The sequence below is a fragment of the Fomitopsis serialis genome (assembly GCF_022376445.1).
Source record: "Fomitopsis serialis strain Sig1Antser10 chromosome Unknown B0H18scaffold_22, whole genome shotgun sequence".
Classification (NCBI taxonomy): Eukaryota; Fungi; Basidiomycota; class Agaricomycetes; order Polyporales; family Fomitopsidaceae; genus Fomitopsis; species Fomitopsis serialis.
In genome coordinates this window covers 81,715-92,791 of record NW_025954982.1, presented here as the reverse complement: position 1 = coordinate 92,791, position 11,077 = coordinate 81,715, and the positions used below count along the sequence as shown (strand labels likewise).

The 11,077-nt window shown below is 52.5% G+C and overlaps 5 protein-coding genes across 5 annotated transcripts; 3 read left to right on the top strand and 2 right to left on the bottom strand.

Moving 5' to 3' along the window:
* Positions 1-1,692: 1,692 nt before the first annotated feature.
* Positions 1,693-2,840, top strand: B0H18DRAFT_1117668 (uncharacterized protein; the record flags this gene model as incomplete). The annotated part of the gene is made up of 5 exons (XM_048033629.1): positions 1,693-1,967; positions 2,023-2,113; positions 2,184-2,238; positions 2,297-2,481; positions 2,562-2,840. 5 exons carry the CDS (start codon positions 1,693-1,695, stop codon positions 2,838-2,840), a joined length of 885 nt encoding a protein of 294 aa, XP_047895021.1.
* Positions 2,841-4,437: 1,597 nt separating this feature from the next.
* Positions 4,438-5,625, top strand: B0H18DRAFT_1210026 (uncharacterized protein; the record flags this gene model as incomplete). The annotated part of the gene is made up of 5 exons (XM_048036349.1): positions 4,438-4,644; positions 4,708-4,748; positions 4,804-4,895; positions 4,949-5,023; positions 5,081-5,625. Exons 1-5 carry the CDS (start codon positions 4,474-4,476, stop codon positions 5,623-5,625), a joined length of 924 nt encoding a protein of 307 aa, XP_047895020.1. The 5' UTR covers positions 4,438-4,473.
* Positions 5,626-6,654: 1,029 nt separating this feature from the next.
* Positions 6,655-7,183, bottom strand: B0H18DRAFT_998951 (uncharacterized protein). The gene is made up of 2 exons (XM_048045525.1): positions 7,107-7,183; positions 6,655-7,049 (listed from the first exon to the last, which is right to left on the bottom strand). The coding sequence occupies exons 1-2, from the start codon at positions 7,113-7,115 to the stop codon at positions 6,687-6,689; spliced, it is 372 nt and encodes a 123-aa protein (XP_047895019.1). The 5' UTR covers positions 7,116-7,183; the 3' UTR covers positions 6,655-6,686.
* A 250-nt stretch (positions 7,184-7,433) lies between these two features.
* B0H18DRAFT_874379 (uncharacterized protein) lies at positions 7,434-8,444 on the bottom strand (the record flags this gene model as incomplete). Its single annotated transcript, XM_048040350.1, has 2 exons — positions 7,434-7,698; positions 7,753-8,444. The coding sequence occupies 2 exons, from the start codon at positions 8,442-8,444 to the stop codon at positions 7,434-7,436; spliced, it is 957 nt and encodes a 318-aa protein (XP_047895018.1).
* A 570-nt stretch (positions 8,445-9,014) lies between these two features.
* Positions 9,015-10,932, top strand: B0H18DRAFT_998945 (uncharacterized protein). The gene is made up of 4 exons (XM_048045524.1): positions 9,015-9,075; positions 9,130-9,610; positions 9,662-10,060; positions 10,112-10,932. Exons 2-4 carry the CDS (start codon positions 9,146-9,148, stop codon positions 10,598-10,600), a joined length of 1,353 nt encoding a protein of 450 aa, XP_047895017.1. The 5' UTR covers positions 9,015-9,075; positions 9,130-9,145; the 3' UTR covers positions 10,601-10,932.
* The last annotated feature ends 145 nt before the right edge of the window (positions 10,933-11,077 follow it).

Below are 11,077 nucleotides of genomic sequence, written 5' to 3'. Positions count from 1 at the left end.
AGATAACTTTGCACTGTTTTGAGGAATGCCATCGGGTGATAGAACCAAATGCTTTATCCGTGCATAGACCGATAGCTTCTCGGCCCCTTGAGACGACCAGTTCTCTGAGTCCGACGATGAGACGTGTTGAATGTGATTGTCATTGTACAGTGAGCTGAGGTTTTTGAGAAGCCTAGATGATCATAGCGTATGCATACTGATACGCCGTTGATCCTGAGCTACTATAGAGCTGAATGAGCGATGAGCGAGGGACAACTGCCATCCTATGTAAGCGTGGTTCACCGACTTGAGATATTGAGATCTTGAGAGCCCGGCGCTCAGTGGGGCGTGACAACTTCCCAATTAGGGTAGGACTGCCTGCCCTAAACTCACCGCCTATAAAACTTTCGTCTCGGCGTCGTGAATCCTCAGAACATACTCAGCTAGGATCTATTTTATAGGTACTAACTCGAGTCTCGCACGTTTATTCGTGCCACATCCTTCATGTCCAGTTGATGACAACAGCGCCCACTTGTTTTGCAGAGCACATGTCGACTTCGGTTGACGCGAGGACGTTTGGCTCGTCGTTCGTTCGCGCCCTTTGGGGCCGGATGGGGACTTGCCAGCGAGTAGGGCGTATGTCTGATGGATATCTGCTCGTTTGTAACTCAATGTAGTATCGTCAACGCTGTGTATCAATGGAATTTACTTGCAAGAGCATATGCATTCTATCGTAAACGTATGACAAGTCTGGAACTGTTTGCTTGTGATAACATTGTCCTACCGCTCTGTGGCGTCTCGAAGAGCCTGCGATGCTTTGCAGTCCTGTGTAGCTTTGCAATGCATTGATTGTGTACGTCCCGACTTATCGAGGCCTCGAAGTTGTTCAATCATTCAGTTCGTTGCCATGGTGGAGTCCGTGCCCTTGACAGAATACGGACTCCTCGGTGTGCGTAACAGGAGTCGTGGACGTCGACTCTGCTACAAACCATGGCAAGACAGAACCTCCACTTGCCACCCTCCACGCACGTTCACAGTTGTTTGATCATCGAGTGACGCAGGTACAATGCCAATGCACCTGTGCGGACGAGTTCAGAGGCCAAGTCCATCCGGGCGATGGCGCGGACGACCGTGACGAAGATCGGATCAAGTCTCGGAACTCAGTATGCATCGTTGTACTCAATGGCACCTGAATGAGTGCCATATGACAATTCGCAGAACACTCACCCGGACGACATGCTCTTACAGGTCCGCCTAACACCGTGTGGAGAGTCTTGAGAGGAGACTTACAACACGGACCGAGTCCAACATGTAACAGCTGGGCGCCGCATCCGCTTGACGCTCCCCGACTCATGGGATCAATGTACCATCCGAGTACGATGGGCCTTGATACATGGAGAGTATGATTGGAGCTGGCAACACCGGACGGTTCGGGTTTCAAGGCAGTGATGATGTGGCATCGGCGACCTGGCTAGTCCGACGCGCCCGCTCCCGCACAGTATGAGTGATCAGAAAGCCAAGTCGGAGTATGCAAAGATACTCGGCCAAGGGCGGTCATCCAGTGAGCTGCCCGAGCAGGAGGGAACCTGTGGGAGCCTATAGCGAGTTGCATAAATAAATGAGGACGTGAATGGTACATATTGTCACCTTGCTCTGATCAAAGCCCCTTCACCCCGCTTTACTAGACCGTAGACCGTGTTCGTCATCGACGTTATGACAGACAGGAGCGGGGAGTTCGTGTCCCTAGATCGTGATCGAATGCCACTGGACGAGAAGCTGTACCGCTTGTCTGAGGACGACGTCGCATTTTTGAAGTTGCACACGGGTATACGGGATGACGACGAATTGAAGCAGCATGTCTTGGAAGTCCAGGCGGATGCATACCAGGTGGGCATGGAGACCGGTGATTATCATGAGCATGTTACTCACACAATTGTGTTCGTGAAGGTGTATCCGTACCCCTGTATCCGTTATTTCATGTTTACACAGTAAGCTCCAACCGGACGTGCTTGCGAGACAAATGGGAGCTTACGTTTCATGCAGCACGGGTATCGCCCGACACTTTGCCTACGGACAGTTTCTGAATCTGGGACGTGAGAGGCCGGACGAAATATTCCTCGAGCTTCCTGTGCATGTTAGTGCATTATTCAATCCTCGTCCGTCCATTAACCAACTGGCGATAAGTCGGCAACGACGTACGAAAGGCTGTCTCTGACGGGTTCCCGCAACAAAACTGTGTTGCTGCCGACCTCGAGCGAAGTAGGCCACCCGAATCTCGGAAGACCAGATCTCTTGCTGACTCTGGGCGTCTCTACAGAGTACTGGGAGCTCGGCCATCGTCTCTTCAAGAGCACCCCAGAATCATTTCCCGTCGCATTCGTCCCGGGCGACATCTTCGACCAAGATTACCTCGCGTCGAGCGTTCAGCCCGTCTACGCACAGCCAAACTCTCCGGCACCCGCGCTCTCCGGCCTTGCGAGCCTGACGCCGCTGCGTGGCCACGTATCAGCAATCCATGGATCGCTCTTCTTCCATCTCTTCGACGAGGAGAAACAACTCACGCTTGCGCAGCGCTTCGCCAGCCTGCTCTCCCCCTTCCTGGCTCGATGATCTTCGGCCGTCATCACAGCGCCGATGTCAAAGGCGTGAGGGACTTCCCGGTGCCGGATGGAGACAAAACATCAAATGTGATTCAGGTGTTCTGCCACTCACCGCAGACGTGGATGGTGTTGTGGAACGGGAAGGTATTCAAGGAGGGCACGGTGGAGGTCAAGGTAGAGCTCCAGGAAGAGCCCGTTAGTGCGATGGCACCGCCGGAGCGGAAACTCTACGTGATGGTCTGGTCGGTGACGAGATTGTGACCGTGGCACTAAATAATATCAACAGCCTGTACACAGTACAGAGCTGTTGCCTTCGGGGAGGCTTCTACAGCATTGAGAACATCTCTTGTCATGAGTCATGACATTCAACGGACTTGCGGGAGGAAGCCTACTTATGAATACGGCAGTCTGGTGGATGCGTCCACGATCACTGCAAGCATCTGGCGCATTGATAACACTGACGGGTTTGAGGAGTGCTACAACACCGCATGCGCGATTTTGAACGCCACGCTCGAAGTCGGAGCTTGAGATACTGCTTGTCTGACCGAAGCTTTACTTACCAGCATGCCTGATAGATCACAAATTCGTGTCTGAAATCAAACTATACCTTCACCGACGAGTCAGAACGCTCGAGGAGGTATGTATGCTGCAAGTCGCGCTCTGAGTCTGTAGACACGAGCGACGACGCGGCGCGTCGCGAGCGCCTCGTGGCTTCGGTCGGTCACGCGTGCGACGCGAGATGACTTGCCCTAAATGTAACGCGTCTCAGTGTCTGCCCAATGTCTGCCCAGGACCCCATTCAAAGATTCACTTCTGGAGGGCTTGATTGCTGCTGTGCTTGAGACTTGCCTGTAACCACTCAAACCAACCATGATCAACACACGAGCCAGGCCGCTCATACGGGAGAAATAATGGCGGTTGGACATGCAACACGCATTCACTACCAGCCTGTGGTGCGCGTACTCAGACCAACACTGCTGGCGATGTGCTGCCGTCGGATCAGAAAGCAGACGCATTGAAGGCGGCATCGTCCTCTGAGCGTGTTTAGAACTGTGATATGGCTTCTCGTAGACTGCACAAAAAAGTACGTATCCGGTACGATGTCGTACATAACATAATTTAGGACTAACTGTTCAGCCTCGCACACCTGTTGCACCACTTGGCACTTGGATTCCGACGCGCGGATCACATACTTGAAGTCCATAAAAACGTTTTTACCACGTCTATTCGCCGCATCTCAATCTTGAGTGACGCATTCAGAGATTCGAGGAATACATGAAGGCCCCAAAGCACCTGCAAACTGATCATCGTCTCCCGAGAGTAAGTGGATACGATCAGTAATCTGAGGGACTCTACACAAGGTGAGTGGGGTGCATGAAAAAACTGATTGCTCGCTAGGTTGAATTCGGGTACGACTTCTCACAAGTTGACCGGCTGGACATATATCCGTTCGGCCATCCTCGCGGGTTGTGTGCAGGAGCAACATGTGAGTTTGTCCGATGATAGGTTCTCTTCCGGATGGAACGAGCGGAGGGGAGGATGCTTTGGCTTCCCGCCACGCTCACAATTTGACTCACAGACAGCCAGGATAATCGCCTAAGCCTGTCGTCAGCTCGAAGCTAGACTTCTTACGAGGCTGCGCCGGCTACTTGTGCATCTAACAGGCGGACGAACAGATTGGCAGGAGTGCGTAAGGATATCCGGCGCAAGGGAGGCCAGCTGGCCAGCACTAGCGGGAGACGAACAATCTACGAGGCTAGAGATAAATACGAGCGATCGTGCAACAATCACATCCCGCCTGCGGAACTGGTCTGCATTCTTCTTTCGTCTTGCGCACTGATCATCCTCCCTGCCTTGGCTATATTGGACCATTTCACTTGCGGACCCAGACATCATGGCTACAGACAGAAGCAGAGAATTTGCCTCAATCGCTCGAATGCCATTGGACGAGAGTCTATACGACTTGCGCGAAGACGATATCTCGTTCTTGAAGGCGCATACCGGCATAGACAACGACAATGAACTGAAAGAGCACGTCATGAAGATTCAGGTGGACGCGTATCAGGTATGTGCCCAAAATCGCCTCCTGACGAAACACCGATGTATCGCTCTTATAATTCATGCACAGGTATATCCATACCGATGCATCCGCTATTTCTGGTTCGCACAGTACGTTGTGATTGTTCCTATTCATGAGGTAATCGGGTACTGACTCATCTGGCAGTACGGACATATCCCTTCAATCTGCCTACGCGCAACTCTTGAAGTTAGGACAGGACAGGCCAGGCGCGATATTCCTCGAGATCCCCTGTGCATGTGAGTGTGTCAGTGTCCTTTCCTCGATGCGGGATTTATAACGCGGTGAACAGTCGGCAACGACCTCAGAAAGGCTATATACGATGGCTTCCCGCAACAAGACTGTGTCGCCGCAGACCTCGAGCAAAGTAAGCTACTCATGCTTGACGGACGCCTACTACTAGCAATCTGACATATGTTCGTAGCGTACTGGCAACTCGGCCATCGGCTCTTCAAGAGCACCACAGAATCGTTTCCCGTGCCGTTCGTTCCTGGCGACATCTTCGATGTCAACTATCTCGCGAGCGCGCCACCATTTTACGTGTCGCCTGCTAGCCCGGCACCCGCGCTCTCAAACCTCACAAACCTCACGCCGCTGCAAGGGCACGTCTCAGCGATTCACGCAGCAATGTTCTTCCATCTGTTCGACGAGGAAAAACAGCTCATCCTTGCGCAGCGCTTCGCCAGCCTGCTCTCACCCGTTCCCGGTTCGCTGATCTTTGGTCGCCATTACAGCGCGTATGTCAAGGGTGCGAGGGTTGGAATTCCAGCTGGGGAGGGTACACCGGGTGTGAGCCGACTGTACTGTCATTCGCCGGAGTCATGGACCGCGCTTTGGAACGGCGGGGTGTTCAAGGAGGGAACGGTGAAGGTCGAAGTTGAGCTCAAGGAAACGCAGTGGGAGGCTTATGTGAACGCCCCGCCGGAGCGAAAGTTGTACATCATGCTGTGGTCGGTGATAAAGATTTAGGTCCAGGCACTGTAATAGATCAAAGGATGTGCCGTCCACGATATAATCGAATGAAGTAGACCGTGACGTTGCGGCCGCACCAGGTGCCGGATAACCCTAGTAGCATGGCAGTGGATGGCTTGGCGAACTTGAAAACCTTGCACCGTGCATGACACGAAAACAAACATCGTACCTCAGTGTGCGATGATGGACATACTAATACTGAGAGCATAGGTAATCATTGTTGTGGCGTTGAACATTGCGAAGCGGCGGGCTCCCGGGAGTCATGCCTATTTACGACGAGGGCCGGCTCAGGTTCTTCTCGGCTGTAGCCGCACGTCTGCTCTACGTACCCTGCCCCACGCACTACCATAACGGTATTGTTGTGGCCCAACTGGCTGCGAACATTCACAATGTCCTGCAATTCCAGGCCGATCTAGTGGTATAGAGCACTGTGTATCATTCGCATGTACGCGAACACGACATTGCGTTCTTGGAAGAAGCACACCGGGATCCAGGACGACGACGAGCTCAAAGGGCATGTCATGAAGATCCAAGCGGACGCGTACCGGGTTGGTAGAAATAGATGTTCATGGCCAATGCGCGCGAAGCTCATCTGGCTCTGTTCGTACAGGTGTATCCATACCCATGCATCCGCTATTTCTGGTTTATACAGCGAAGAACGTTCACGTATACGCTCACAAAGCAATGAGGACTCACTAGCACTCTTCATGCAGCACGGACGTCACCCTACAGCCCGCCTACGCGCAGCTGCTGAGATTAGGACAGGAGAGGCCAGGTGCAATATTCCTCGAGATTCCCTGTGCATGTCAGTGCATCATTGTCGCTTCCTCGTCCGGACGTACGCTAATTGAATGGAAGTTAGTCGGCAACGACATCAGGAAAGTCATAGATGACGGATTCCCGCAAGAGAACTGTGTCGCCGCTGACCTAGAACAATGTGAGCCACCAATACGTCGAGAACATCACTGCCAGCATGCTGACATATGCATCCTTCATAGCGTACTGGGCGCTCGGTCACCGTCTCTTCAAGAGCACCCCACAGTCGTTCCCCGTGCCGTTCATCCCTCTCGTGCCAGTGTGCGACAACGGTTGGGCCGCGCGATCTTGACACAGAGCTTCTGTTCTGCGGGAGTCGGAGATGAAGGGGGAATGTAGCCTTCCTTTGAGGTGGACGTGGTCAAGATCTCGGCATCATAGACTACGGCGGACCTGCCGCCACCGATGCACTCTCCCAACCTCAGCGACAGGTGGCCAGCATCGTTGCGAGGAGACAATGATGGCTGCCAGTCCGGTCTGGTTCGATACATGCCAGGATTTGCGTCGAACTGACAAGCTGGGAAGTCCTTTTGCCTCGGTAATGTGACGGGCTTTGGGATCGCGCTGCCCGTAAGGGTCAAGGTAGAGAACATCAGCGTTGATTCCTACGAAGAATAGTAGGTATGGTTGATAAGTGATAAGTAGCCTATGAGACGACGGACCGTTGTCATTGAGCTACATAGACAACGATCATGTAGGCGATGGATGCGTTCAAGCTCGAAGCCACTTCAACTTCAAATGGCGCGACATACATAGTAAGTAATATACTCTTGATTCTGCGATCGGCTCGTGCCTCGCCTCTCGCCATTTATGGAACTCAATGAACCCCTTCGGACTACTTAGTATTACTGCGATGAGGCGGCTGATAGCTGAACATTGAACAGGCATACAGTGGACAGCGGTAGAGAGAGACGAGTCGTGATCCGAACAACAACGCAGTCATATAACTATGGAGCTGTACTAAGACATGTGAACGAGCAATGTATTCCTCAAGTGTGGGAACCATGCCAGAAATACCAGGTCCCAAAGCCCGCGCGTTGAAGTTCACGTATGCTCCTCGACTTCGTTTTGAAGTCGCCATTCGCATCGTCGACGCAGGTCCAGGCAAAATCAATGATGTTCCACGCGTGGACACGGTTGTGTGTCTTGCACAGTTCCGTGCCTGCCGGCGCACGCACAAGATTGTTGGGGCGCAGATCACCGTGCCATAGGTAGCTGGCTGCCAAGTCATCCAGTATCGCACGTACGTCCTCTCTGCGTGCACCGACTTATGAGGAACATTGATCGAGATCGAGGCATTAAACTCACTGCGTCGCTTTGTCGGCATCATCCTCCCTTGTGTAAACCGCACCCCCGCGTGACATAACGATGACAGCTAAGAGCGGTGCATCAGGATCCGGCCGCCAGTGGCACCATGACGAGAGCTCCCTGCCCCCAGGACCCTCATCGTATACATCAATTAACCTGTCTCCCGGCAGGGGATCGTCGCGGAGGGGATCGTCTTCTGGGTCGTCTTCGCGTAGGTCAAGCTCGAAATCCTCAGTGTTCCAAGGCGGAAACGTCGGCGGTTGTTGGCGAGATAGCTCGACAGCGAAGAAGCCATATGTACGGGGGGCAATCACGCCCTGCAACCGGTCCCGGGACCTTAGCTGGTCACAGACCCATGCTTCCCGCGCGAGTGTGCGACAACGATTAGGCCGAGCAATCTTGACACAAAGTTTCTCTTCTGAGGGAAGGGGAATGTAGCCTTCCTTTGAGGCAGATGTGGTCAGGATCTCGGCATCATAGACCACGGCGGATCTGCCGCCACCGATGCAATTTCCCAGTCTCAGAAACAGGTGGCCAGCATGATTGTGGGGAGACGATGATGGCTGCCAGTCCGGTCTGGTTCGAAACTTGCCAGCATCGGCGTCGAATTGGCAAGCCGGGAAGTCTTCTTGCCTCGATAAAGTGATGGGCTTTGGAATCGCGTCGCCCGTAAGAGTCAAGGTAGAGAACATCGACGCTGGTTTCTATGGAGAATAGTAAATATGGGTCGCTCGGTAGCCTATGAAACAATGTACCGTTACCATTGAGCTACATACACTGCCGTGTTGTGTAGCGGATGGATGCGTCAAATGCCTTTAAGAACTTCAACTTGTGGCGCGACAAACTTGCCGCGACTCGGAGCGTATATATGCTTCTCATACGGCACGTGACCTTGTGGCGTCGGTCTCCGAGGTTGTAACCTACCTTAACTTGAAGGCTATGATGCACGCCGATTTGATAAGTTATGCGTCTTCTATACCTCGTCGTCACAACAGCTGAGTTTGTCTGCAGGTTCTGGGTCGAATACATTGCCGAACTGGCCCTGTGTGTATTGAATCGCATGGGCTTGAAATCCACAAGCTTGATGTGATCGGACGCTCGACTCCTTGTCCTCGGGCGAAGTAACATACCATCGATTCATCTATAGGCAACGCATTGAGCACGATGAGCCTGGCCAATCATGGCTTTGTTTACCCCTCGTATGGGTGCCAAACTTCATCCTGGTCCGTGCGCATCTCGAAAAACGGTTATAAGAACGCGGATCGGCCGCAGTGTGCCCAGCAGTCCCCAACTCGAACTTCATACGACATCCTTCCTGGACAGGTATGTCGCTCATACATACTACCAGTTACCTTCTAGCTGACTGGTGCATCCTAGCTACACTTACTCAATCATGAACCCGAACGACAAGGATTATAAGCTCTCACATCTGTTCCTTATTGGCCAGGCAACCGCACGGTTTGGTGATCTATGCTTGAAGCCGTCGCTGAGGAACCCTGTATCGACTAGCACTGGCAGCGCTTCAAAGCCCGGTATTGATACCGGTAATGTCGTTCAGGATGAATTCGCGAAGCTCTATTGTGGAATCCACTTCATTGATCGCCTGCAGAGCTATGTTGACTTCGAGCACAAGTTGCCGGAGTCTGCTGCAGCGCCCAAAGAGCCGTATCGCGCTCGCGATCTTCCGAACAGTGATCTTCGCTTGCCACCGACGCCACAGATAGTCGACGCTATAGGACAACTGTGTCAAGAGGAGCTGAGGCTACGGCAGTATGACCCCCTACCGCTTATGACAAACGACTCCGCTCAGGACGAAGTACGGGAACAAATCATACCTCTACTCAACCACGCAATCAAGGTGCCTTTGCCGTTGGTCACATACGATGTTTGCTCACCAGCTTCTTTGCAGACTTACAAGTGCAACACTATCACCTCTCAGCACTTGCCTCCGCCCGCGCGGCGTACAGACAGTACCACTCGCGACCATTTTGAGGATGTCGACGCATCTAAGCCGGTGGAAATCGATGAGGCGCGACAGCTTCTATTCTTTCCATGCTGGGCACGCCACGCTATCAGCTCTGCGGCGCGAGATGCTACCTCCGGTAAAGCGGATTACGCACTTTTTGAGTCTCCGGTGAAGCATGGTATTTGCGCTCATGGTGAAGCTCGACAATCGTGGATATACACAACCGAAGACATCTATCGCATTTACGATGGTCCAGAGTGGGCTGTCGCGAGCAACGCACCCTACGACTTCCGGTCCGCGCCACACTATGACTACCATCCCATCAATTCGCTTTTGAAGATGGTGCGTCTGCATTGTCTCCACTCCTGTAACTGCTGCTAATTAAATTATCAGGCCTTTGGCCAAATCCGCATACTCGGTTCCTATATTGGATTCTTCACCAACTTGTCGGTGGTGGTATTCTACTTTTACTACGACGGAGAGCTAGTCATGAAACCCAAGGCCGTTGACACCGAAACAGTTGATACCCCGTCGTCAACTGCGGAGGGGACAGTGCGATTTCAACTGCCTTCGGGGCCAACCCGGCAGGCGACGCGTGCTAGTGCGCGTAACAAGGCCACAGATGCAGAGAACAAGCCGGAGAAATCGAAGAAACAAGGCAAATCGGAGAAGCAGGCTCAGGCTGAGCTGGACTCGAAATGCAAGCGTGGGCTCGTCCTATCTCGTCCAATCGACTTCACCGCTCCACAGCTGCTCCGATGCATGCAAGCCATGACGTTCCTAGCACTCGATGCGAAGAAATGGGAGGGCGATGGCAAGAGAATCGTCGACATCCTAGCACCCGGTGATGAATTGCAGCAGATCAAGCCGGCCGATGCCTAGGAGTGACCTATTGGTGGTTCTCCATGCATCTGACCGATCCGAGGCCTAGTTACATAGACCCGAAGATGCGGTGTGGAGGGTGGTCTTGTAGGTGATGTTCAATAATGATCTGATCTGATTATCGTCTCTCGCGACAAAGGCTTGTCTAGGTATCCATGTACTTGTATTCTTGACCCTGACACGAAACTGTAAACTTGTACCAAGTTGACATGTACTACGTTCTCCGTGCTGCACGCTTCGCTAGTGGTGTATGTAGGCACACACGGTCCATGATGTTATTCTTTCCCTCGTCGACTGTATAGTTTTCTGTGATACTCAAATGCACTTTATTGACCGTGTCCATGTGTTGGCTGTAAGTACTTATATCGGCTCACTACACAGAAAACAATCTTTATCGCAAGTAGCCCTATTACGTACTGATGGACATAGTACAGATCAACAAATCACTGTCCAAGTACAAGAACCATTCCAGTAGTG

Coding starts and splice junctions, on each gene's coding strand:
- B0H18DRAFT_998945 (XM_048045524.1), top strand. CDS start 9,146: ATGAACCCGAACGACAAGGATTATAAGCTCTCACATCTGTTCCTTATT. Junction 9,611..9,661: donor TACTCAACCACGCAATCAAG/GTGCCTTTGCCG, acceptor GCTTCTTTGCAG/ACTTACAAGTGCAACACTAT. Junction 10,061..10,111: donor TCAATTCGCTTTTGAAGATG/GTGCGTCTGCAT, acceptor TTAAATTATCAG/GCCTTTGGCCAAATCCGCAT.